Source organism: Cinclus cinclus, chromosome 9 (genome assembly GCF_963662255.1).
Source record: "Cinclus cinclus chromosome 9, bCinCin1.1, whole genome shotgun sequence".
In the NCBI taxonomy this organism is placed as follows: Eukaryota; Metazoa; Chordata; class Aves; order Passeriformes; family Cinclidae; genus Cinclus; species Cinclus cinclus.
The window spans coordinates 13,273,511-13,301,086 of record NC_085054.1 but is presented as its reverse complement, the minus strand read 5'-3'; the positions used below and the strand labels follow the sequence as shown (position 1 = coordinate 13,301,086).

The 27,576-nt window shown below is 49.9% G+C and overlaps 1 protein-coding gene across 1 annotated transcript; it reads left to right on the top strand.

Annotated features, from left to right (window-relative positions):
* Window positions 1-827: 827 nt before the first annotated feature.
* On the top strand, window positions 828-27,576 carry SLC4A3 (solute carrier family 4 member 3). The gene is made up of 22 exons (XM_062498647.1): window positions 828-894; window positions 2,179-2,335; window positions 5,851-6,182; window positions 6,584-6,726; window positions 7,284-7,495; window positions 13,319-13,470; window positions 14,042-14,222; window positions 14,821-14,956; window positions 15,054-15,228; window positions 15,628-15,724; window positions 17,443-17,627; window positions 19,192-19,405; window positions 19,725-19,946; window positions 20,273-20,421; window positions 21,796-21,990; window positions 22,435-22,641; window positions 23,235-23,324; window positions 24,929-25,095; window positions 25,470-25,723; window positions 25,962-26,131; window positions 26,596-26,769; window positions 27,499-27,576. The coding sequence occupies exons 1-22, from the start codon at window positions 841-843 to the stop codon at window positions 27,574-27,576; spliced, it is 3,744 nt and encodes a 1,247-aa protein (XP_062354631.1). The 5' UTR covers window positions 828-840.

The following is a 27,576-nucleotide window of genomic DNA, read 5'->3' as shown; positions in this document are numbered from 1 at the left end:
TCTGTGTTAGCCTGTATCCCAGTATCCCAGTCCTTGTCAATCATGGCACCTCTTTGCCTTCCTCACCTGTAATTGGATATTGAGCAGATTGATCCTTCATGCTGTCCTCAGGGACTTGTGTGTCCTTTAGCCCTGCTGGTGCTGACAGGGCACAGATCTGCAGGCTGAAGGTTGGTCTCTTTGCCTGTAACACATGTTGTTTTGTGTGTGGCATTTGAATGATGAGCTGTTTGTCCTTGTGCTATCTCTGTGGTCTGCACTGCTCTCTCTGTGGTTCCTTCTGTCCATTTCTGGGGTCTGTCCAGTTAAAGCTAGGTGCCATGAGACCACTCAGCTGCCTGCTCCTGTCATGTACTCCCAGCACCTGATCTCTCCAGCTTTTTCTTTCCCTGGTGGTCAGTCACACCCCAGCTTTGCACAGATGTGCCGCTGTAGACGTGGCTGAACAGGAAGCTTTTCTTTCTTTTGCACAGCCCATGCAGGAGCTACGTATAGCTGCTGTCTCCATTGGCCCCTCTGACCTTTCAGAGAAGGACAGGATTCCATCTATCCTTGATCAGCTGGAGCTGGTGGACAAAGCAGCATGGGCTGGGCCACTTGCCCCTGCACACTGTTGGGGACAGGCCTGTCCTAGTGATGCCAGGGAGGTTCTCCAAGGGCTGGTGAGGTGACCTGTGGATCAGGAGCCAGGGGCTTGAGGGCACTGGCCGGCAGTCTCCCACGACATTCCCTTGTCCTGCCCTCTCTCCACAGGTTATGCCACTCTCCAGGTTTGCTGGGTGCCTGCCGGTGAAAGAGAAGGGTTGATATTTTGCCCAGGCCCTTAGGTCCTGAACCAAAATGGCAGCTGGAGAGTCCCCTCCCATAGGAGATGTCTTCATCGACTTGCAGCAGGTGAGGTGGGAATCCAGCAGCAGTGGGGCCGTGTCTTCCCCGGGGCCGTGCTCCTGCCGGCTGAGAGCAGGGCTGGTGTCCTGGCAGCGTGCTGCAGTAGGAGACACAGCTGCATTTACTGGGCACAGGTCTGCACGAAGCGTGCCCCGAGGCTGCCCATGACCCCCTATCCTCTCCACGCAGACAGCAAACTGTGGCCCAGGAAAGGCCAGAGATTGCTCTGTGAGGTCCCTGTGCCTTCACATGCCATTGGGTAGGGTTCACAAGTGCCAGGGGGAGCCGAGCAGCTTGAAAATAGGTTATCCCCATTTAGGCTGGGCTTGGGACACCTGTGCTAAGGTGAGAGGAGAAGCAGTCTCACCCACAGATACAAAGCTGCTCCTAGGCCACAGCTAAGAGCAGGGATGTGAGGAGAGGGATCTCTCTGCTAAAGCTGCCTTGCTCCCTTTTTCTGCCTAGCAGATTTGTCACAGTTGGGCCTCCTCCTGTTTCCATGGAAACACGGGAGTCCACAACAGCTCCGCGCTGGTATTTCGGCTATATTGATGGAAAATTTTACCAGCTGCAGCTGCTCAGGAGAAAGAAAGAAAGAAGGAAAGAAAGAAAGAAAGAAAGAAAGAAAGAAAGAAAGAAAGAAAGAAAGAAAGAAAGAAAGAAAGGCCAAGGGACACCTGGTGATGCTCATCTCAGGGCACTTCCATCAGCAGAAGGCAGAGAAGTTTCCATTGCCTGAAACAGGAGGAAAATGGGCAGAAAAGTCTGAAGAAGGCATCCAAGAGGAACAGGGAGTCCCTAGGTGTGTGGAGGGGAGGTGGGAAGGCACAGGGCAGTCACTGACCCGAGGACAGCTCACCAGAGCAGGAATGCTGTTTCCCATTGGGAAATACAGAGGAGGTCTGAGAATGAGAGAGATGGCAGACTGGGCAAAGGGAAGACCAGAGGGCAGCAGTTAAATGTGAGGAGAGAGAAATTCCAGCCAAACAAAAGCTATGCATTTCCTCTGATGGGAAAAACAGGCACTGGCAAAATCCCTTGATACCAGCCACTCAAGAGAGGTGTGGAGGACCACTAAGGTATCCCTGCAGAGTGTGCCTTGGAGCTTGCTGGTCTGTTCTGGCACTTGGTTTTGAGCAAAGCTGTGCCTCTACATGAGAAATTATGCCCCAGGCCTGTTGTATGGAGCCTGCTGCTCCTTAGCAAGCTGGCACTGTTGGAAGGGCAGGAGGATCCAGAGGGCTTTAGGGGTCTGCCGTGTTTGATTCTTACCTGGCGGTTTCTGTGCAGGGCAGAGATGACGCAGAGAAAGCCTCTCCTGGTGCCGAGGACGATGAGGACTTGGATAAGACTTTGTCAATCGAGAGATTTGGGGACCTGATAAGCAAGTCAGCATCAAGCAATCTGGAGAAGCAAAGTCGCAGCTACAGTGAGAGAGATTTTGAATGTATGTAGGTTTTGAAACATTATACCCTCTTCCACCCTTACCACCAGCCCTTACTCAGCCCCACCTGCTCTGCAGCCTTGTGCCAGGACTGCAGATTGTATTAGCTTGCTATTCACTTCCTTCCTCCAGAGTGTTCCCAAGGTGCTGTGTACACACAGTTTAGCACCAGTGCCCACGGCCTGTTTCCAGTCTGTTCCTGTTTCCTCTGTCTCCATAGGCACAGCTACTGCACAACCCACCCAGCAGCGTAGCTCAGCCCGGGGTGTTTGCTCACCTCCTAGACCAGTCTCTGAGACCTCTGCAGCTATTTCCTTAAGCTGAAATTTCCAGTTTAAAACAATTTTTCTTCCATGTGGCTGCAAAGGAGCATCCAAATATGACCAGAAGCCAGGCTGTCCTCCTCAGTCTGAAAGCAGATGGCTCCAGTCAGACATGCCTGTGTATTTCTAAATTGCACTCAAGAATCCATTGGGCTTATTTGATCAAATAAAGGAACTGCAAAAGAAAAAATGGAGTGTGAATTTAAAGTGCTGTAGTTATCTCACCTGAATTCATCTCAGCAGCATATCTATTCTTCTAACTGCTCTTTCATTATGAAGGAAACTGGTCTGCCCAAAGTCGCTTTGCGTGTTAAATGAGAATGTACCTACAAGAGTCACCATAAGCTATTGCCTGGTGTAGGTGGGTAATGTTACCTTGTAGTAGCATCAGTGAAGGGCAGGAAGAGGCCCCCATTCAGCAGCTGTTTGTGTGGCAGACAGTAGCAATTGTTGGGAGATTTTCCCAGTCGGTGGCTCTCCACAGTCACATAGTGCTTCTTTTCCAGCTTGACTCTGATGGGATACAACCTTGGGAACATTATGTCCCAAGTACATCACCAGGCTGTTTTCTGCTTGGCCACTCATTTCCAATGGCTGTTACAAAAGCTTGCTGGTAAAAGTCTGTTGCTGTAGTGCACCTCAGCTGCTGGGTTTTTGCCTGTGTCATTTCTCTATGGAGTTCCATTCAAATAATACTTCCCATCTGGGCTCACAGTCACTCGTGCACATGGCTGCAAGGTGCTGATAGCTTTGCTGTGGGTTAAATCCTGTCCTGTGCCCGTAGGACCTACCTGCTCAGAAGCTCTGCCTGTGTGCACAGGTGTGCGGGTTGGCTTGGAGGACATGGATGATCTGCTTGAGCATGCATGGCAGAAGCTTTTTTGGAAATTTGACTAGAGATTTGTACTGTTTGGGGTTGGGGTTTTTTTCCTTATTAATAGGAGAGTAATTTTTCTTTTGTCAGAATCAAGCTTGTTTTCCTCTGAACTCCTGATTTATTTCTGTTGTCTAGGACTACATCAACCCTGGTTATCAAAAGTTTTATGCAGTTCTTATTCATAAAGCTGGAAGATCTGGTTAGGTCATTAGACTTTTAAAGATAACATACCAGCCCATAGAGGTGAATGCTCTCTTGGCTTAGAAATGTTTCCTGCTCTAGTTGAAGCCAGGAATTCCTAATATGTAGGCTCTTCCTTCTGGGCTCTCTATCCAAATTACTTTTTCATATCTCTTGTATCAAGTTCACCAAGAAATGTAATCAAACATCTGGGACACTAGTTTGGCAGTAACTTTCCATACAGGCAGGCAGTGCAAGGGAGCAAGGAGGGAGGACAGGGACTGGATGTACAGGAGGACAAGGAGGAAGAATAGGGAGGTATGAATCCTTTTGTGTTTGGGAGAGGTGTGTTTTTCCCACGTCCAGACCAGACCACCTCTGTGGATATGTGATCAGTTGACACGAGGAGGGCTGAGTGCAGGGGTGAAGAGAAGTGCTTCCCTCTTCTGTGCCAGATCACACCCATCGCTGCTCTTCCCTGCAGCCCAAGGGAAGTTTCCTTCCAAAACATAAATGTTTCTGTCTTGGGCTGAAGTGAACAAGTCAGAAGGGAAAGATGGGCTGTGTCCTCACCAGCAGCTTTGTGTGTACAGTGTGTATAGTTGGGGTGTTCCTTGCTTCTTATATTAGGAATTTGTGCCTGACCTGTGGCATGCTGTAGAAGTATAGCAGCAGAACAGGAGGGTCTTTCTGCCACATCTTGTGAGTGAAATAGTGTACACCCAGTTAAGTCAAAGAAACAAGCACTTTTGAGAGAAAAGTGTTTATAAAGAGCCCAAACTCTTTCCAATTTGCAGATTCTGACCATTCTAAATCTCCTCTAATCTTGCCACAAGCTGCTTCTTCTGAATCAGGGGGATGTGTGAAATATTCCTGCTATTCCCAAGGGGGGAAACAAGGGAAAAAAGACTTGAGAAACCAAAGGAAAGGAAACATGACAGCAGAACAATGAACCTGCCTGGCTCTCCCAGGGAGAAGGTTAAAGCCTACATTGAAAATGTCCTTTGAAGGTAGTTTTCACTATAAACAGATTTTGCTGCCATGTCACAGGAAAGCTGGGAAGGAACCAAATCAAAACAGACTGGAAACAATTCCTCAGGAAGAGCTGCCGAGCAACACCCCTTTGCCAAGGTGCTGGTGCCCCCCTGATTTCAGCCGCTCTGGGTGCAGCCCCAGGACCTGTGCATCCTGCAGACTGTCTGTGGGAGGCTTTGTGCCTGCACCTAGCCCTGCCAGCAATGGCTTCTCTTTCTCTCACAGTGGGATGCTGAGCTTACCCTGTTCCCTGCCTGGAGCATTGCCTTTGTTTTGGAGTAAAGGCTCAGAAATGCCCTTAATTTCTTCTCATGCTGTAATTCCCATGACACCCAGGTCAAGTCTGTATGAATTTCTCTTTGTAGATTAGTTTAAAGAAAAGTCCTTCTGCCCTGTTTCTTTACCCTGGTTTTTAAAAGACAGCCTCCTAAATGAAGCTGAATTTCAGAGGCTGGTAGATGCATACCCTCAAAGTACCTGGGATATGGACTTAGGTTGCATCTGCATTGTTGTTCCTGTGGCTGTGTAAAAGGAACTTTCTGTCAAAGCCTGGGGGATAAATAAGCTACATCTATTCAACTGAAAGAAACATTATGCAGAAAAGAAAGCACTGCCATTTAGGATGGAAAAGACCTTTAAGATCATCAGGTCCAGCTAAAGTAAACCTAGCAAGTCTGCCACTAAGACATGGCCTAACCACTAAGTAATATTCCTATAAAGTTTGTGAAGGGCCCAAATCTTGCTTGTTTGAGGATGCAAGAAACATTTTCCCATGTTTAGGAAGGGGATGTTGCCTGTGGAGAGTCACTGCAGCTCTGCACAACCATGAAAATGGCTTTTGGCAACACAAGGAGAGGAGTCCTGCCTTCCTTAGGGCAGTGGAGCTGTGTTGGGATGGTTTGGCACTGCACAGGGGCTCTGTCCAACCCCAGGTTGGACACGGCCTGCTGCATCACTGAAAGAGCTTTGCTATGTCCCTGTGGGCTGGTGGCTCTCCTTGCCCTTCCTGGCCCTTGATCTTCAGACCATGCTGTTTCCTGGAGGGGCGCCTGGCAGGTTCCTCCCAGCCTCTTCCTGCCCCTGACTCTCTTTTTCTCTCTCAGTCCACCGCCAAACCTCGCACCACATCCATCATCCCCTTTCCACTCACCTCCCTTCTGCCCTCAAGTTCCAAAAGAGGCCACCCCGTGCCAGCAGGAGGAAAAAAAGAAGGAGGAAAAAGAAGAAAACCTCAATACCTCCCTCAGAGGTCACCCCCACCATCCAGGAAGAGGACGAGGAGGGAGGAGAAGAGGAGGAAGAAGAGGAAGAAGAAGAGGAAGAAGGAGAATCTGAGGCAGAGGAGGTCCAGGAGAAAGAAATCTCTGCAGAGTCTGAGACCGAAGCTCGTGGGAAGGACAAATCCCCTAAGCTGGAGTCCCCAAGCAAACCAAAGGCAAGGCCAGGGCATGCCTATCTGTATGGGGCTTGGAATCTGGGGGGAGGTTGTAGGAGGGTACCAGCAAGTGTGCTGCTCAGGGATAAGAAGTTGTAGCTGTGCAGTATTGTGGGAAGAGTGTTTTTGTCCTTGCCTAGAAGAGATGGCCATCAAAGGACAGTGACAGGTAAGTCATTGCTTGGTGGGTGTGCATGGGTGTTTTGGGGCTGTAAGACCCATGGGGGAATATCAATGTATCTGTTCTTTATAGTATAATTGAGGGCTCAATATGACCAGTCCCAGGGTGTGGGGCATGTGGGGGAAGTCATTGTGGCCCATTCTGGGGAGGATCTGTGTGCCAAGGACGGGGGTGAAGGCTGTCTGCCCAGCCCTTGCTGTCAGGACTGTTGTCTCTGCAGTTCACCGTTGGCAGCGATGAGGAGGAGTCCAGCAGTGCTCTGGCTCCTGCACAGTTCCACGTGGAGGAGGAGTGTGGCATCCTATCCCCCATGCCTCGCTTTGCTGACCTGCTGCAGGACAAGGGCCCTGCCTCTCTCCACAGGTAGGTGAGCGATACCAAGGTGCCTGCTGCTCTCTCCAGCTCAAAGTCACTGCACAGGGTCTGTCCCCAGGGGTAGTGGCTGTGCTTAGCCTGAACTTGCCTGCTGAGTTACAAGGGACAGGGGCCCTAGAGGGAGAGCATCTGTGAGCAAGAGGGCTGCTCTCTGGTGATTCAATGATTCCATGGGACTCTTGCAACCTCCGTGGGTCCATGGGATCCCCATTGTGCAGGGTTAGAGGCACTGGGCTGCAACCTGGATTACCCTTCTTCCCAGCTAACTTAGGGTGTCATGCTCAGCTGTAAGCTGGGAAGCCCCAGGAGGGGACCATGAGGCCATAAAATCAGGGGTAGGTCCCTGACTCTGAGCACAAGCTGATCCCACTCTGTGGTAGGGAAGAGGAGGAGCAGAAGGAACATCCTTTAGGTTTTGCAGGAGATGGCTCCTGGCCCTGCTCCTTAGGGACTTACTGGTCAGGGCTGGGCCATGGGACCCTAACTAATGGGGGCCCGTTCTCATTCACTCTGCTTACTACTGTCAGTCTTTTTGGTTCCTACAGCCCCCCTGGGCCTCGAGAGCGTCTGTCACGTGGGTGGGAGAAGCGCAAGGCGTGGGGCCAGGTGGCAAGTGGACAGCGGGTCACCTATGACTTGAAGGAGAGGATGTGCATCGGCAGCATGACCACCGTGGAGAGTGCGGCGTACCAGCGTGTCCCCACAGACGAGGCCGAAGCCCAGATGCTGGCATCTGCTGACTTGGATGGCATGAAAAGTGAGGTTTTACAATACTACCTGCATTACCAGTGTGTGTCTCCCTTTGTCCTGTGCTTCTCTTGCTCTCCCCTAACAGCCAAAGGACCGGGTCCTCACCTTCCTATTCCCCAGGTCCTTCTTTTCCAACAGTGTCTCATCTCTGTCAACTTTGCATTGTCCACAGCACTGATCCTCATGTTTTCAGCATCTCTATTTCCACCTACCCCATGGATGCCTGCTCCTCCACCCACTCCCCTGTCCTCTCCAGTTCAGGGCTCCCAGAATTTCCCTGAGACTCAGCTCTCTCCTCTTCTGACACACTTTCCCAGCGATCAGCCCTCTGTGTGACACGCTGCCAGCTCTGGTATTGCAGTAAACCTGAGGTGAGCCTCCCCTCTCCTCTGCTCTCCTGGCAGAGGCGGCTGCCTCCTCCGGAGCGCCTCAGAGGGGGACTGCCCCTGTGCGTGGCACGAGGACAGAGAGAAGAGACGTCATGGAAATGCACGCTCCGGGCCCGAGGACATGGAGAATTCAATAGGTTGCTCTGCAGGCTGGAGAGGGAGGGAGACACCAGAGGGGAGTGAGGGAGAGAAGCGGTGCTGCACACACAGCCTGGCTGTCCCCGGGCCACGGGTGCCGCATCCCCGGGCATCTGGCACAAGACCCCACAGAAAAGCGAGGACCCTGCTCTGGAGGAGCTGGTGGGGCAGCCCCCCACAGAAGCATACCTGGGTGGAGCCAGTCTTCCTGGAACATCATCAGTCCTCAGGGCTGCTGCAGCCGGCACCTTCATGCCCTGTGAGCAGGAGAGCGAGGCACCGGGGCTGGCCCCAGGGCTCTGTTGATGCCCCCCAGGGGGGCAGCTTGCTTTCCACACATCAGCCTGGCTATCCTGGCTCCTCACCTGAAGGCGTGTTGCTCATGACACCTGACCCCTGACCTTCACAAGGACAAAATGACAACCCTTCAAGAGACAGAGGAGCCAGCGAAGGAATCAGAAGGGGGCAGCAGCCCGGAGGTAGTGATAAGCACCTGTATTCGCAACTCACTCGGCTATGAGGACTTTGACGAATTTGCCTTCAATTTTGAAGATTATGATTTATGGGAGGCCATCAGAAACCATCTGGGCTACCCAGGCGGGGAGCCCACCTGTAAGTACCAGAGCAGTGACCCCATGATTGCAGCTGTAGATCAGAGCCCCCAGCTACAGTGCATAACCCGTTCCTGTTTTTGTTGTCTGTACCCTCTCTGTGTCAGGTTGGTCTTCTTTGGAGGAAGTACAGTCTGCCCCACTGTGTGTTTGGGGACACCAGAGGAGCTGCTTGATGCCTGTGTAGCAGTGTCTGTGTGAGGTCTTAGTACCGATCTATGTTATAGTGCTGGGGTGCTTTCCTGTGTGTCTCTCGCTCGAGCAGCTCCAGAGGCAGCTGCATCTTGCTGTTTGTGCTTATCAGGATGTGCCCTGTGCCATGGGCAGAGAAGAATCAGCTGCTCTGAGGTGTGTATAAAGACAAAGAGATTTCCCTTTCCATTTGTAGCACAAGGTGACAGTGTGCTGCTGTTTTATTTGCTGGCATTTGAGTCGAGGTGCGGATCTGACAGTCGAGGTGGGTATCAGGTTCTCAGCTCTGCATCACAGCCTGATTGCCCAGAAAAATAATAACCTAGTCTTTGAGCATGGCAGTGAAACTACTTGATGGCAGGCTCACTGGAATGCCTGGAAGGGGGGAAAAGAGGAAGGAAGGAAGCAAGAGTGGGAAAAGCAGAGGAGGAGAGAATAGGAGTCATGAGAGTCAAGAATGTCTTCCTGTTCTCTGAATCTGTTTCTCTACTGTCACATCCCTTGCAGAGTGATCTCTGAACTGTCTCAGAGACCATGCAGATACCAGAGCCTCACTCCCATCTCTCACAGGGGTTATTCCCTGGTATGTGATGCTAAAAGGTGCCCCACCTTGGGAGTGATACTGTTCATAGCCATGGCTCACACATGGTTGTCCAGATGTCCTCATCTGGATCATATGTTAATTTTACAAGGGATTTTAGGAGTGCACATGGGAGGGTGATGTCCCAGAACTAGCTCACTAAACAGCTTTACACCAAAGAGTGGGAAAGCAGAGTGATCTTAACAAGAGCTCAGGATGCCTTGGTTCAGCTGCCTCTGCCACAGACTGTTTGATCTCTGCCTCCGGTCCCAGCATCATGTTCTCCTTGTCATCTGTTCCATCTTTACAAACCTTCAGGGAAAAAATGTCTGCGTATGTGCTTCTGCAGGGACCAGCAAGTGGGGATTAGCTTCTGGCTGTTACAGTAACAAGTCTGCTGTGTGTTACTGTAAATTGATAGAGCATATAATAGTAGCAAAGTTCAAAATAGAAACCTGGAGCAAATTGGTCCCATCAGCTGTCCCAAGCTGAATGAACTGTAAATTAAAGGTGTGAAGAAATTGTTTAAGGTTCACCTTGGAAAACATGGCTATTCTTGGGAAGGTAGAAGGGGCAGATCACTCTGCAAGGTGTGATAATGCATCACTTAAAAAGTGGGGAAATTTGCTTTTCTAGTAGTTAACACATTCATTGATTGCTACAGCTGATATTGCAGGTGCACTGTGCAGTCAACTCTTAATTATTTCTGTATAATGAATCCACATTGTGGATTAATCCTACAGAGAGGTATGGCAGAGTCAGACATGGCACCAGAGTCTGTTTTGTGCGGAGCCGGTTCACGTTCAGCCAGTGCCACTTGCCCAGCTATTCACTCCATGGCACTGCCTCTTCCAGGACCAACTCAGATCCAGGAGGAATCCATTTGCTTTTGAACAGAATGGAGTTCTTGGTCTCCTTGCATTCTTTTAAGTGTTTGGGGCATGGGGAGAGTCCCTGGACAGCTGGTTGGCAGCAGGGATGAGCCATCCCTATCACACTGAACTTTGCCATCAGCCGGGAGAGACTTGGGCTCTGTGCAGGACAGGGCAGTTGCTTTTGCCAGAAGCCAGCATTACAGGATGTTGATTAACATTTAATTTAGTCTAGTTTTAAATATTTCAAGAATCTGAGTTTTAAATCTCTTTTTATATATTTCAAGAGTCCGAGTTTTAAATCTCTTTTTTCTTGCTATAACTTATCCATTGGGGTATATGGGTAGTGTGCATTATCCCTGTCATGCCAGGATAGCAAGTTGCTTTCTAGTACTGATAGAAATACTCCGATGCTTCTTTCTGCTCTTCCTTCTTGTGGATTGAGGGAAATGGAAGGAGAGGAGGAGCTATGGTGTAAATTGAAGGCAATTGCCTACTAGCAGAAGCATTCATGGGGAGGACTTTAACCAGTGCAGTCATATTTGTCATATTCATATTTAACCTGGTGGAAAAGGAACTTGATAATCTGAAGAAACGTACTGTGGAAGCTAACATCATGAGATCATCTTCTGGAAGAGACTGTAAAAGATGCTGTGTGGAAGGGTGACATACCAGTTCATTATAGTGGAGCTACCATAGGAATTGCTCTCTATCCTCTGGTGTTGTCACTGTCTTCACACTCGGATCCTGGAAGAGTGCTACACATGTAACACTGAAGAGGAGCTACAGCAAGAGCAGTACTCCCTGTGGAGTTTGGCTTCAAGCAAGAAGGACAGACCTGTGCCCTGAGCATATCACCCTTTGGTCTCAGTCTAAGGTCCTGTCATGAATAAGGACCTCACATTTAGGTGCCCTCTTGAGCTTGACTTTCCCTGGGGAGAGCACCAATCTGACAGGACACAGAAAGGGTCTCTGTAGAGCAGCCTGGAGCACTTCAGCTGGGTTGTGCATGGGACTCTCAAAGCCAGTGGTTCTCCTAAATTAAGATCAGGTGCCCACCCTGCTCCTATGAGTGGTATCCCCCAGCTGACATCTCAATGAGTACAAACACTGCCAAGGAAGAGCAGCAAAGCAGATCTCTCCTCAGTCTGCTGTAGGTAGGTCTCTGGAGATGTGTCTTCACTGATGCTGTCTGATAATGCAGCACTCTGATTCCTGCCCCTGTCAGTGAGTGTGGGAGTCACTGGAGGTGCTGTCAGGAAACATGCCTCCTTGCTTTTTATCTGTCCCCCAGCTGTTTCTGGCTAAGACTAGATGCCTGTGGATGCTTTCTAGGGCTGTTGTTGAAGAGCACTGTGTAATAAGTTGTCATTGCTGTGAGGAAAGCTTGCTGTGCTCTGTCTTGCTGGGCAGAGTGCACTCTACCCCCGGTTTTCCAGTGAGGAGTCACAGGATGCATAGGAGAATCAGAAGCTTTGGGGATTGGAGCAAAGGTGCCAGATACCAAGATCATCTGCCTGGTGGACTGCTTGTTTTATGCATGAGCTCATAATGAGTGTGCTGAAGTGGCTGCTGTGTGTGCAGGAACTGAGAAATCCATGTGAAACTCCACAGAAGCCCCACACGTGCCCAGTTCCCAGAAACACTCATAGTGGTTATTGGGCAGTTATTGGCTTCTATTGACATTGCAGAGCAGTAAGTGGAGCAGGGAGGAGTCCCGCCATCAGCAGGACGTGCATCAACAGGGCAGCCAATGGGGGAAAATGCCCTGAGGCTTAGTATTGATTCATTTTATATTTAATTTAGTGACCCAGATTTCCAAGGTGCAAGGCCATGGTATGCCTGGCCTGATGCTGAGTGTGTCTTTCCATGCCAGAGGTGTACAGATATTTTTCTGCAACATCGAAGAGACCACTCAGACTTAAAACCCTGTGCTTTTTACTGTCTCTCATACCCTGAAAGCTGCAGGTCTTGGAGCTAAGTGCAGAAAGATATGTGCAGACAGAATATTCACCCCAGCCAACGGATAGCTGTCTTTGAGAAGACCTTGGCATTGTCTTATAAGCATGGCCAGCAAACCTCAGTGGACCGAAGCTGAGCAAAAGGCCTGACTCCATAATCTAGCTGGGTGAGCCTGCCCATCATCTGAGGCTCTGAGGCTTTCCACATTCCTATGGGTTGTCCATGCTGAGAAAGATACACTTGCTGTCTCTGGGTAGTGTCCAGGGAAATTCTCCCTGTTAGGCTGTTGCCCAGGTGCTGTTTCTCTGGCACTGCAGAAAGGCTGGATTGGTTGTGGCTGCATTTTGGTGGGCACTGGCTAGCCAGCAGCATAGTGATGGGTCTGTAGAACCAGCCTTAACAGGCTTTGTTAAGGCTTTAAGGGAGACTTTGCCTCAGCCAGCCGGTCTCTAACACAGACCTTTCCCAGGGCATTACAGCTGCTTAGAGCAGCTGGCTCAGAGGCTGGCAGTAAAGCAAAGCTATCACTGCTTCCCCAGGCTGCAGTGTTGTCCTATAGTCTCACCACACAATTAAATAAAACAGACATTAATATTTCCTTATGTCTCCCAGACAAGCAGCTAAATATCCTTCCCTTTCACTGCCCTTTGTGCTTGCTGAACACCAGGCCTTTGCCTGGTGCAAGAGGTGAGGCCCAGCCAGGTGCCTTCCTTTGCTGTGTGGGTGCAGAACTGTGCAGGCAAGGCTGCAGTTTGCTTTTTGTTGGGGGAATATGGGGAGGATTCCCACACCATTGGTTTGAGTACCATGAGTAAAAGCTTTTGTGATGAAGCCCCAAGTCTATGTGCAGCCTAGGAGGAAGCCTTTGTGAAAATGTTAGCTCACAGACATCTGGAAGAGATGAGAGTAGGCAGATGAGGCAGGAAGGATTTTCAGAGTTCTGGAGGATGATGGTGAGTTCTCCAGCTGCCAGGCTTTGGTAACCTAAGTTAATGAGAGAAGTATGTGCTTGGATGTGTTTCCCTGCCAGACAGAGTATACCCACTAGACAAATTGGTGGCCTTTTTTCCTTTCTTATGTCTTCAGGCCACCGCTTTGAAGATAACCCGGGTGTGAGGAGGCATCTGATGAAAAAACCATCTCGGAGTCAGATCACCAGGACAAGCAAAAAATTAGCATCTACTCCATCTGTCAAGAAAAAAAAGAAGAAGAAGAAGTTGGATAGAAAGCCTCATGAGGTATCCATGTGCTGTCCTCCCACACTTGTTCAGAAGCCATAAATCAGGACTAGAAACATGCAATTTATTAAGTGATAAATGTGTTTCAATATAATTAATTTTTTACATGACCTTGAGGGGGATATTTCAAGCTATTATCTGTTATCAGGAGAGCTGAAAATACACTTTTTTCAGTATAAGTGGAGATTTCCCTGAAACCACAAAGCTTTGACCTTAGGAGAGACATTAAAAGTCGCCATTAAATGGTGATGTTGTGGAAGTTGGCAGCACAGTAACATCACTATCTCTGGTAAGTGTGGGAAATTTAGGGGGAAACCAAGAATAAGGTAGAGGACAAAATTGCCGTATTTTGGAAGAAAGGGGTGCAGCATTGCATCATTCTCTCCTTTCTGCCCACACCATGTGACTTGGAGCTTTCTGGTGCTCCATGTGCTGTTGAAAGTTCCTGCCATGCTGTCAGTGATATTTATCCTGGCTGCTTCTGTGCAGTAAACCTCTGGTTAAACTATGGCAGGTTTGTTTCAGTAGTGTGTCTGTATGCCTCTCATGTCCTCACTGTAATCCACACTAGGTGTTTGTGGAGCTGAATGAGCTGGTGGTGGATAAGAACCAGGAGATGCACTGGAGGGAGACAGCCCGCTGGATCAAGTTTGAGGAGAATGTGGAGGAGGATACAGCAAGGTGGGGGAAACCCCATGTGGCTTCACTGTCCTTCCGCAGTCTTTTGGAGCTCAGGAAGACTATTGCCCACGGTGAGTGAGGAAGGGCAGTCCAAGGTTTGTCTCTTGATCTAGGACAAGTATTGCTGGATAGCTTCTGTCACTGTTAGGTCCCTCACTGGAGGTTTGAAACGGTGTCTGTGTCCAGGCTTCATGCAGGGTCTGTGGAGACAGACATCCTTCTGCCTGTTTGGCAGGGCTTGCATTAGCCCAAGGGTGCCCGTGTTGGTTCCACGCTCTGCTTCACTGGTCTCAGGCACATGGAAGCTGCAACACCCAGCTGTGCCTTGGCCAGCAGGTCTTGGACCTATCTTTGGTGTGGAAAGGCAAGTTTGGTCAGAATGGGAGACTGAGAAATGAAATGAAATGAAATGAAATGAAATGAAATGAAATGAAATGAAATGAAATGAAATGAGGTACCGGAACTACCACTGCACCATGGAGCTTTCAAGTTCTCTTGGGGCAGGGGTTTACAGAAAGGACATGGGGAACTTGGACTTGGGCATTTCTTAGCTGAATCTGTATTCTAACCAAAACCTGGCTCCTGGTGGAACAGCTGTGTCTTCAGAGTGTGAATGCAATGGGGAGTGTTGCACTCTAGGAGCAGGGCTCTTCCTCTCATTGCTGGCAGGTGCCATCCTCCTTGACTTGGAGCAGACCACTCTGCCTGGCATTGCTCACCTCATGGTGGAGACCATGATCATCTCTGACCAGATCAGGGCAGAAGATCGAGCCAACGTGCTGCGTGCCCTGCTGCTGAAGCACAGGTGGGTGGACATGGATGTGGGCTCCCAGGGCCCAGGGGTTATTTCTGAGCCCCAGGTGGCAAGGGAGGCAGATGCCCTCATGCCATCTCTCCCTCAGCCACCCCAATGATGAGAAAGAGGGCTTCTTCCCGAGGAACCATTCCAGCTCCAGCATGAACTCCATCGTGGGGAACCACCATCACAACCACACCACAGACACGTGCGTGCCCCTCATGGGGGAAGAGCGCATTGAGATGGCTGACCCCAAGGCCAACGAGACGGAGTGCAAGGAGGTGAGGGTGACCTGGGGGTGTTACCTTGTCTTTTTGCACACTCTGGGGACAGCTCTTGGCTGACAGCAGGCCATGGGGACCACCTCTGGGCCCCTTCGTGGGGAAACCTTGTAATGTGAGGACTGAGCTCCCTGGATCATCTGGAGCACTGGAAATCTGTTGCTGCATTATGATTTTGATACCTAATTTTGGCTTTCCACTGTATGCAGATGTCTGCTTGAGCATGTAATGGCAGCAGCAGCCATTTGCAGGGTGGCCTTTGCTGTGAGGGTGCCTTGCTGTGAAGGGTGTGCAGCCAAGGCAAGCCCAGCTGCATTTGTGCCAGTGGGGTGCAAGGCTGTGTAGGGTGACCAAAGCATGGGGACTTCACCCTTACTTATTTGTATTCTTTCCTGGCAGAAAAACCCTCATCTTCATAACTCTGAGGGCCATCGTAAATACTTGAAGCTGATGGAGAAAATCCCTGAAGATGCAGAGGCTACGGTGGTCCTTGTGGGTAAGAAGTGGCATGTAGAATCCCCCTGTGACTAGTGGAGATTCTGGTGTGGCCCCAGTTGTCTGTGCCCTCACTCCTGGGGGATATTCAGTCATCTCATACATGTTCAGCTGGGGACTGAGCCTGTACACTCCCTCCTTTGGTGATGGTTCACATTCTGTTTGTGTATAGCAAATATATGGCCTGCCAGGGTAGTTCTTTTCCTAAATTAAAAAAGAGGTTAATAGGCACCGCTGCTGGGACCTGGGGCCCAACTTAGTGGAAGTCCTGCCAGGCTCACAGAATGTCTGGTTTCGCAACTCAGAAGTAGGCGAGTAGTGCCTGAGGGACTGATGACCAAGCCATCACCCTGCCCTTTGACCATTGCTGCTCTCTGTCTGGCCTCTTAACACCTTGCCAGCATCTTGGCCCTGTCCCTGACAGGTGTTGGCTGCTGTCTGTGTGTGCCAGCGAGCTTTGAGTTGACAGAAGCAGGGCCTGGCTCATGGCAAGGTCTCAAGTATTGACTGTAGCACTACCAGGACACATTTTTCTGTAGAGGAGGGCTGTGAGCAGGCAGGTTTGAGCATCAGTGGGCTTGGTGCCTTTTGACAGCAAGAGTATTCCTTCTTGGCACTTTGCTGGCATTAACTTCTCAGCAAACCCTGCTATACTACAAGCAAAGTAAATGCCATTGTCTACCCAGTAGATTAAAAGCTCAGGCAAAGAAGCTTGGCAGCTCAACCAAACTGATGCTTAATCACAATGAGGCCAAATCAGGTTCATAAATGCACTTTTGAGGACTCAACTAAACATTGGCTTGTTTCTGAGCTAAGGCTGTATCTTGGGATTTGCTTTGAATCTCAGAAGGCCCAGACCTTCCAGCCTGACACAACACAGCTCTTTGCTGGACACAGATGGCAGAAAGATCAGCAATAATGCCAAAGAAATACCAGTATTCAATAAACATTTGTGTTCAGTATGTGAAGGAAGCGGCTGGTGTGCTGGAGAATGCGGGAGTACTTCCCAATCTGTTAGGAACTGAGGAGACTGCCAAGCACTGATGAGATGCAGACATTATAAAACAAAATGTGCCATTTGCACCTATGAGTCTTTAGAGCACTGACTTACTTTCCTCTGGAAAAAAAATAAAGTTTAGGAATACAGGGAACATACAAAGTAACAGAAGAAGCTCATAGCATCAGTACTCAAGGAGGGAGGAACAGTGAGCCAGTACCAATAGGCTGTTTAACCTGACATCCTTCTCAGCCAGCATAGTGGCAGAGCTAATATGGGATTCAATTAATAAAGAGCTAAAGAATATGAATGTAATTATTGCCAGGCAGTAAGGTATATGGGAAATAGGTCGTGTCAAGCAAACCTGGTTTTGTTCTTTGATGAGATTAGAAGTTTTTTTGATGAAAGTAACATGTAAGAGATTTACTTCCATAAGTGAGAAACAATCTTCCAATTTAAACTTAGCCCCTTGTAGTGTAAGTAGAGCCCATCAGTAAGGGATTGAGAATGGGCTAACTGGGAGGCTTAAGGAGATAGCACCGCTCGTGAATGATCAGTGAAGCACTTGGAGCAGTCCTCAGTGTGAAGTTCAGTCCTGTGTCCATGGTCTGGAGAAAGTACATGACTACAGGGCTTGTAGGAGCCTCCAAAAGCCTGGTCTCTTCTGTGAAGTAGAGCTCACCCCAGTGATTAACTCTGCTCCAAACATTGCCCCCTGGCAGGTTGTGTGCAGTTTCTGGAGCAGCCTACCATGGCCTTCGTCCGACTAAATGAGGCCGTCTTCCTGGAATCTGTCTTGGAGGTCCCAATTCCTGTAAGATTCATCTTCGTGCTGCTGGGACCTAGCCAGGCCAACATGGACTACCACGAAATTGGCCGCTCAATCTCCACCCTCATGTCTGACAAGGTGAGGAGCTGATGGGCAGTGATGCTGTGAAGGAGCTTTGCTGACTCCTTAGAAGACAGTCCTGAGATGAGAGCTGTGAAAAGGCTCAGGTGGGGTAGGCAGGTGTGAACAGCTGGGATTTTTAAGATCAGCCTGCCTTGGCCAAGGTAGAATGCTCCAGTGCAGAGGAAAGAGTAGGACAGACACTTGCTTGGCTGGGACAGAGTGTGCTAGGCTGGGTGAGGAAAGGGACCATGTGTAAAAGCAGAAGAAAAGGATGACCCAGGGTTAGAGGAACAATGCTCAATCAACATTTCACAGAGAGGTGGGGAGGCTGAATGATGCCTGTGACCATGGCATTTGGCCCAGACCACACTGACAAAAAAACACAGCAGTTCCTGGGGACTGTTTTCAGGTGTTTGGATGAAGCTTTCTAGCTGAGTCCCATGGCTGGGACATCCATACAGAGGAGGACATCCATATAGGAGAGATGAGGAGACAAGAAGGTTTTTCTGCCAAGCAAGTACGCTGCTAGAAGTTCCCCATCTGTCTAGATGGCAGTAAAATTGATTATCTTGGTAAGGAATTAAATGCAAAGGAAAGACAATCTGAGAGCATCTGCTGCAAACATTCAGCACAAGACCATCAGAGGTTCACAGGTCCTTTCTACTGGTGCCATGTAACTATAAGCAAGTAACAAACCTTCCTGTACTGCCACTATTGCACAACTTTCACTGAACTGGAGATTAAAAGACTCAATCAGAAAAAGTGCTTTAGAGGCAGCAAGACTGAAAGATTCCTTCCCTGAAGTTGTGTGGGGCTCAGCTGAGAATGTGTTTTTAGCCAGAAGAGGTAAGGTGCCATTCCAGCTTCAGTGCTGTGTTTGTGGGCTGACCTCATTCATCTGAATCTCTGCTCCTGTTGCTGGAAGAGCAGAGCCAGCTGCTGCAGCCAAGACCAGCCAGAGCAAGGTTACACAGTCCTGGCGCCGTGGAGAGAGTACAGTATCATTTACATTGAAGCTGTGGCTCCAGGGAGTCTGTGTGCTGCAGAGACCTTAGCTGTCCCCTACCTCCTTTACAGGCTGTTCACTCATTCATCATCCTCCAGACTTTTCTCTGGAGGCATGTTCCAGAGGCAGTGCAGCACTTCCACCTGTTTGCCAGCACCTCCCTGCCTGGTCTCCTTAGTCCTTACCTGCTAACCTGCTCTTGCTGTCAGAAATATGTCCCCTTTTCTCCCTAGTTTCCTTTGCATGGCTTCCATTGTGTTGTAGATGCCTATTTTCTCACTCTCTTTCTGTCTCCCATGTGGAGACTCCCAGGTCTCTTATGCTCCCTGCTGAGGTCATGGTTCTTGCACTTTATAACTGTGGTGCTTTAGGGCTCTACCAGCTTCTCCCTCAAAACAGGAGGCAGGATTCAGGAGTGTGGGTCAGAGTGGCAGTAGTGAGACCAGTAGTGGATGGAGGAGCAGAATGTTGCTCTAAAGGTCACAGCAAGCACTGTCTTTCCAGCCTGTAGGTAGCTGGGTTTAGTCTTGGTCTGAGCATTCTCCCTCTCTTTTTTCCCTGCTCCTTTTCCAGCACTTCCATGAGGCTGCATACATGGCTGACGATCGCCAAGACCTCCTTAATGCAATCAACGAATTCTTGGATTGTAGCATTGTCATCCCCCCATCAGAGGTAGAGGGGAAAGACTTGCTCAAATCCATTGCCACCTTCCAGAAGTTGCTGCTGAAGAAGAGGAAGGAGAGGGAGCAGAAGTCCATGAAGGAGGGGACTGCTCAGGAAGCCAAAGGTCTCTTGATTCACATTTGGGCAAGTTTGTGCCTAGTGGCCTGTGTGCCCCAGTGAGTCCTCCCCTCCCAGAGCCCCACAGAGGGGTGAGCAGGGCCTGACTCCTGCACTGGGGAGTAGGGAGCAGGGCAAGGGGAGCAGGACAGTGACTGTGGGCAGCTCTGGTGCCTGGGGACAGCTGGAGGCAGTGGGAAGTGCTGTAGCAGGTGGCCCACCTGGCTACACCAGGCTAGCCCTGCTCTATGAGGAACTGGGGAGAGGGACAGCCCAAGGGCCCAGCTGTATTCCCTGCTGAAACCCTGCCCTCCATGCACCTCCAGAGCTATGTGAAGTGAAAGCTGAGGAAGAAGAGGAGGAAGCTGAGGACGACCCTTTGAAGCGAACCGGGATATTTTTTGGAGGTCTGGTTCGGGACATAAAGCGCAGGTACCCCAAATACCTCAGTGACATCAGAGACGCCTTGCACAGCCAGTGTCTCGCAGCCGTTCTCTTCATCTACTTTGCTGCTCTCTCTCCTGCCATCACCTTCGGGGGACTCCTAGGTAATGGGCCTGCTTTCTGGTCTGCTCTTTGCACTCTGGGACACTGGCTGTGTCTGTGTGATGATGTTCTGGGGTGGGCTTTGGTGCTATATGCTCAGGGAGAGTGGTAGTGCTGTGCCTCAGCTGCTGCCTTTTTCCCTCCCTGCCATTTGGCCTCTCCAGCCTCGGCTGCCTGGTCTCCCTCCGTGCTCCCTGCCTAACACAGGACACCTCTGACTGATGGGATGGGGACCTGCCTTCTCTGTCTGGAGCTGTGGAGCCTGCCTGTCTGTGGTGATGGTGCCTATGTCCAGGCTGTAACACTTATACATTGTTCTCTTTCCCAGGAGAGAAGACTGAGGGTCTCATGGGGGTCTCCGAGCTGATAATCTCCACCTCGGTTTTAGGGATCCTCTTCTCCCTGCTTGGAGCCCAGCCACTCCTGGTCATTGGCTTCTCAGGGCCTCTGCTGGTGTTTGAAGAAGCTTTTTACAAGGTACATGTGAGGCAGTGTCTGTGCTTGGCACCTGCTCATTCTGTCCTTACTCTGAAGAAAGCAGCTGGCATTTCTCAGCTTTACAAAGGGTCTTCGTTAGTGTGAACTCTTTGAGTCCTTCCAGGCTGCTTTCAGCTCAGCCAGGACTGCCCTTGGCTCTGCTGACACTTTGCAGGTCCCACTACAGGGACTTCTACCTCCCGTTGCTGTATCCATTATCCCTTGAGGTGTGACACTGGTAACAGCACTCCTCTACATGCTGACTGTGAGGAGAGCACTGTACCCCAGCCCTGTGCTGCAGCTCATTGGCATAATGACCACTTGTAGCTGCATCCTAAAACTTGTTATTGGGTCTTCCTTTGAAGACCATTTCACCACTTTTACCTGTGTCCAGATTTCCTTTCATGGGAGCTCAGTAATGTTTCAGTGTACCACCTGTGTCACATAGTTTACTCCCACCTCTAAGGATGCACACACCTCCAAGGGTGTGTGCAGAGGTGTACTGGCCAGTCAGGATGGATATGTTTCTATCTCAAGTAGCATGACCTCTTTGCTCTTGAAAGCATCCCTGTATCACTGTACCTTCAAGTAGCAGATCTAATTTTTCTTTTCTCTGACTCCCAGCATGTCTGTATCTTTGAAAAAATATAGCTGTTTCTACAGCTGGATTTTCACCTTGTCAAGAGTTCGGAGATGGTGATGTTATTGCAGAGTGGCAATTTCTCTGCTCTCCTGTGACTTCACTTCTCACTGACTACTTTTGCTTTGTCCAGTCACTCTGTACAGAAGAGTACCTTTGCCTGTGGTGGTACAGAGGAAGGCTACAAAGGGAGGGATGTGATTTGTCCCGGAAATCGTTGGTGTATGTGGATGAGCAGAGGCAGTGAGATGGTCTCCTCTGTGATGACAGCCTGGGGGCTTTTCTCCACACACATAAAACTGTCCCAACGCTGGGTGCTGTCTGAGATTATGGCCTTTGTGCAGTGGAATGTAGCAGGATGGTCAGGATCTCTGTAGGGAACAAACAGGCTTGTGCTGTTGAGTGCATGGAGCAATGGAGAGCTGTGTTTGAGCAATGGCACCTCCATATGGGTGGGACAGGGAGTGTTATGCATGGGCTGGCTTCAGCAGAGCATGAAGGAAGTACTGTTACAAAGACTGGAGTGATAAAGACCTGCTTGGTGTGAGCTGTCAGGTGTTAATGCAAAGTCTGCAAATTCACCTGTGATTCTAGCCATGAATTCACTGATTCTGTGCTGGATGCCCAAGCAAATGTAAATGTTTTTTTTCAGGACAGTCTTTGATCTTAATGGGGAGTGGATGCAGGAGGCAGCCTGAGGAGCCATGAGTAACTCCTTCCCCTTTCCATTTCAGTTCTGCCAGACACAAGGCATTGAGTATCTGACAGGCAGAGTGTGGATTGGTTTGTGGCTCATCGTCTTCATCTTCATTATCGTGGCAGCAGAAGGAAGCTTCTTGGTGCGCTACATCTCGCCCTTCACCCAGGAGATCTTTGCTTTTCTCATCTCCCTCATCTTTATCTATGAGACCTTCTACAAACTGTACAAGGTGAACCTTCCCTGGGGAGATGGGCTGCTGCATCTCTTAATCTCTCAGGAAATTGCTGTTTTAGCACACAGGAGGCGAGGGAACAGGGCCAGCTCAGCCACAACTTTCCTAGACATTCTGCAGAGCAGTTCTTTGCTGGTCTCATGCCTCAGCCCACCTGGCTCCTGTGCTACCACAGAGGGTGGCAGGAAGAGCCCTAATGTCTCTCTCCCCTTCTCTTCCTGCAGGAGGCAATAAAGAGGGGCCACTTTTCTCTCCCCAACCCTCTCCAGCTGGGTAGGTTGCGAGGCGAGGTGACGGATGCTGGGATTGTCCGTGCCCACCATCTACTGCCCTCCCCTCTCCACAGAGCAGGACACCTCCGCTTCCCCCTGCCCCCAGTAGTGACAGTGCCCCCTGCCCCTCCTTGCAGTAACTTGTCTGCTGCTTCTCTCACCTGCTCAGGTGTTTGCAGAACATCCTTTGCTGAAGTTCTACCCACCAAATGTGCAGAGCAGCCTCAATGCCAGCGTGCTCCCTACGGATGCGATGTCACTGGGAACCAGGATGCAGCCCAACACTGCTCTGCTCTCCCTCATCCTCATGCTAGGCACTTTCTTCATTGCCTTCTTCATGCGCAAGTTCAAGAACAGCCGCTTCTTAGGAGGAAAGGTGAGAAGATTGTGGGATTCACATGTTAAGGACAAAGGACGTGCCAAACAAATAATGCTTCTGGCTACAGACCTTTATTCTCCAGAACACTTGCACATCCATCCTCCAAAGAAACACCAGAAATCCTTTAAATACCATGCAGGAGGGATGCAGGGTACAGAAAAGAGCTGACTGTTGATGATGGTATCTGCACTGTCCTGCTTCAGTGAGGCTTGCTGGAAAGTGCTCTGGACCTTGGGAAAGCTCCTTGGACTGGGTACAAGTCGGTTAAACTAGCATATAAGAAGAAGAGCTTACAACTTTTTCTCTTTGGGAATCTCTCTATATGCAGGGTATCTGTGTGATATCTGAAACACTATCTAAATGGGCCAGCAGGAGCAATTGGCCTGTTTAAGAGCATGTTATGTGGGCAGTGGGATGCACAGCCCCATAGGTCAAGGCTGGGTTTCCTTGCCCTGCCTGTCAGCAGTGCTCAGGTTTGGAGTGGTGCTTGGTCCCATCTGGGGCTTCTCTTTGCCATAGGCTCCCTATAGCAGGATGCATGCATGGAGCTGGCCTGTTCCTTTTGCTAATATCAGGTCCATGTTCTGCAGGCACGGCGGATCATTGGAGACTTTGGGATCCCCATCTCCATTCTGGTCATGGTGCTGGTGGATTACACCATCACTGACACATACACACAGGTAGGTGCCAGCATTGCCCTCAGAGCCTCTCCTGCAGCCCAGCAGTGATCTCTGTGGCACTGGGCTGCTCTTGTGCAATGGGGAATTTGTATTTCCTGCATCTTTAGTCATAATAGCACAAAGCAAACAGAAACATTCCCCTCATCCTCACTCCCACACTGAAGGGAAGCTCCAAGGGTCTTGCTGAGGCTGAGGCCAGAGCTATGGGGACTGGAGTGCCCTGGTATACCTCTGGAGTGCCCTGGTATACCTCTGGTCTTCCAGCTGTTAGTAGGGAAGGGTTTAGGTGCTTTAGGGAGATTCAGTGCAGTTCATTCCTTGTTTGTATCTCTAAACACTTGCAGTCAATCAAAAAGACATAAACTGTTTATGCACACTGAAGAAGGTGGCATGCAGAATGGTTTCAGTGGGGTATTTGTCATGAGTTTAGTACTCAGCATACTTATTCTTAACTGTAGGATACTGATATTTTTATCACTTTATCTCAAACACAATTTTTTCCCCAGTTTATGCACAAACTGAAGTTTGATAACTTCATGTTATTGAGCAAACATATCTCAAAGGTTTCATTTTTTCTCCTTTTTCAGTAGATTCGGAGTTATATATTTTTGTTTTGGTTGGGGCTTTTTTTGCTAAGACTGGGAAGAGGGTGAAAAGTATTTCCTGTTCATCATGCAAGCTTTTTATCAAAACAGCCCAAGGCTTGGTGGAATCCAAATGCATTTTTATGCATTTGAATTTCAGTGAAAAGTTTCAGTCTATCAGACATTAGTAAAATCATGCACTTTGTTACATTCTTTTCATACCCTTCTATACTTCAGCAGCTAATATCAAAGGCATTATCATTTTAGTATTAACTCAGCATATGTACAAAGCTTTCCGAGAAAATGGTGCTTAGTTACACAGCTTAACTCAAGGACAAACATTCCAGAAATATTATTCATACTTACGCTGATTATCATAAATGCAAATCATAAACTCTGCCTGCAGTGCAGACAGCAGAAATTGCTGTAGAGCAGCACAGAGCCAAGGGTTCAAATGCTGATGAATGCAGGGTCAGGATGATGTACAGCTAGGAGTCTGTGTGGTCTGATGGGAGCACAAACATGATATTCCCTCTGAACATGGTCAGGGTGAGGTCATTTCCACAGAATGTGGCCACTTCTGGGGTTTGCACTGCAAAAACAATGCTGTAAAATGTCTCAGAAAAGCCTTGGAAAGCCTGGAAAGCCACCTCTGAACATGGTAGACAGTTCAGAACACTTAATTTCTCCAAGCAGCGATCAAGGACCATTTTAACTGTGGTCTGCAAGGACTGCCATGGGGGTGAGGTTCCTGAGGGATGATATTTCCTTGGTCTATTGGAAAATAAATGAAGTGAATTAAGTAGCTGAAAGGAAATGACACAGGCCCATGTTAGGGAACATGGGTTTTTTTTTGCACTGAAGGGGATTATCCATGAGAAAGTCCTGCTCAGTTTGGAGTGGCTTATCCCATCATCTGAGGCATTCTGACCAGAGAGAGCAGGAGGATCAAAGTCGTGTGAGGCTGTGGGCTTGTTCGTATTAATGAATAACTGTTGTGTTTTGCAACTACACCACCAGAAGCTGAATGTCCCCTCCGGCCTGTCAGTAACATCCCCTCACAAGCGTGGCTGGTTCATCCACCCCATGGGCAGTAGTGGGACCTTTCCGCTGTGGATGATGTTTGCTTCTGCCATCCCTGCCCTCCTGGTCTTCATTCTTATCTTCATGGAGACACAGATCACTACGTGAGTAGCTCCCCCTCTAACCTCAACCACTGCTAACCCCTAGACAGGCAAGGCCAGGATGGTTCACTTGGAGATGCAACAGACATCCCAGAGGAACAGCAAGAGCAGGATCCTGGCCATTTCAGACTGTATCTTGGATTCTTCCACCATCTTTTGGCTCCCCTCTTGGCACAGAGTGTTGTGGAGACCTGCCTCAGACAAACACAGGAGGAAGCTTCTAACCTGAGGCTGATAGCCACCATCACCCCCCAGCCATCTTCTTGTTATCCCCAAGTGTGCTGTTCTCCAGAGAGCAAGTGTTGTACCTAGCTGCACTGCTGTCCCTGGGGCACTAACCTGGGCCTTGCACTGACCCAGGTTCTATTTTCTTTCAGACTGATTGTTAGCAAGAAGGAGAGGAAGTTGATGAAAGGCTCTGGCTTCCACCTGGACCTTCTGCTCATTGGCACTATGGGGGGGCTTTGTGCTCTCTTTGGGCTGCCCTGGCTGACAGCAGCGACAGTGCGCTCCGTCACCCACGTCAACGCCCTGACTGTCATGAGCAAGGCCATTGCACCCGGGGAGAAGCCCAGGATCGAGGAGGTGAAGGAGCAGCGTGTGACCGGAGTGCTCATTGCTGCCCTTGTCGGTGAGCCTCTGCTCAGGGAACAAGGGAGGGGAGAGGTCAGGACCAAGCACTGGAATCTGCCGGCAGTGTCCCTGCCCCGTGCTCTGCCTGCTCACTGCAGGACTGCCCACACTGACCCATCTTGAGCTTCCTTTCCCTTACACCCCAGGACACAGAGGAGGTGGGAGAGGGACAGAGGCTGAGGTGCCTTGCAGAGGGGCTGTGTGGGACACACATGCCCTGAGCTCTGTCTCTGCAGGTCTGTCCATTGTGATGGGGAACATGCTGCGACAGATCCCCCTCGCTGTGCTCTTTGGCATCTTCCTCTACATGGGGGTTACATCACTCACTGGCATCCAGCTCTATGAGCGCCTGCTCCTGATCTTCATGCCATCCAAGCACCACCCTGACCACATCTATGTTGTCAAGGTGAGCAAAGGCAGGTTGCACAGAACCAGGTAATGAGGAGATGAAGAAGAAGCAGGTGAGGGGAGGATGGTGTTTTGCTAGAGTGATACTTGGTTTGGTGACCCTGCTTAGCTGCAAGCTGGTGCTGAGAAGTAAGTGCAAGGCGTGTACAGAGGTGGTATAATGCTGGTAGGCTGCTCCCAGGAGTGTATTGCTGGGATATTGTATGGATGGACAGACAATTTGTAGGAGTGAAGCACTCCTTGAGGGGGTGGAGGGACACTGCAGTGCCGGGGGGGTATGCTGCCAGGTAGCTCAGAGGTTGATGTGTTATGGAGTTCTGCCTGGCTGTAAAGGCAGGTAAACTCTGCAGCAGCAGGTACTCTGCTGTACTATGCTATGCAGAAGAGTTTTGTTTTGTCAGTTGGGTCTTTGTTAATCTATGTGGTAAGATAATGTGTCCTTTGGCTGTATTTACCTACTAGGTGAAGACCTGGAGAATGAATCTCTTCACCTGCATTCAACTGGCCTGTATTGTGCTGCTCTGGGTGGTGAAATCTACAGTGGCATCGCTGGCCTTCCCCTTTGTCCTGATCATGACAGTGCCATTGCGACGCTTCGTGCTGCCCCGCTTCTTCCACGACAGGGAGCTCAAAGCGGTGAGCAGACAGATGTCCTCAGTCTAGCTTGCAACACTGGAATGAGATTGAGGAGGTTGGGCAGCCTGAAAGGCTGGGGGACCATGGGCCAGCAAAGCCTTGAGGGTCCTTGCTCAACAGCAGTGAATGGGTGGATGTCTTTCTTGGATCTTGTAGCCCTGGGAGTGCAGTATGAGATGGATGGGCAGCCTGGGGCAAGGAAACAGATTCCTACCAGGCAGAGGCCTGGAATAAGGATTTCCCCTTCCATCTTGTGGCTCATTCATCAAGAAATACACCAATTCCCCACTGAACCAGCAGCAAGAACATCCCAGCAGCACATCAGAGCCTGTGGCTGTTGGCACTTCAGCATGTAACCACAGTGCCAGGGTGCTGGCAGCTCTTCAAGAGCTGGCAGCTCCTCTGCTGCTGTCAACATCCTGAGCTTTTGTTGGAGAGCCTGGAGCAGCACCCAGAAGTGAGTGCTGCCGGCAGGGGGAGAGGAAGGAGCTGCAGTGCTGGATCAAAGCCTCAGGCATTAGAATAGAGAGGACATCGGGCTGAGGATGAATGGATGAGCATGAGGGTTTAAAGAAGGAGCCTGTTAGGAGGGGGGAAGGAGCAAGAGCTTTGCTTCTCCCAGCACAGCCCAGCTGACTATGTTGCTGTGTGCTGGTCCCTCTGTGCCAGGCTTGACCCCACACTGGGGGCAGCTGTGGCCTTCATAGCCTGGTCTCTGCCTCTTCCCAGCTGGACTCGGAGGATGCGGAGCCAAATTTCGATGAGGATGGCCGGGATGAGTACAACGAGCTGCATATGCCTGTGTGA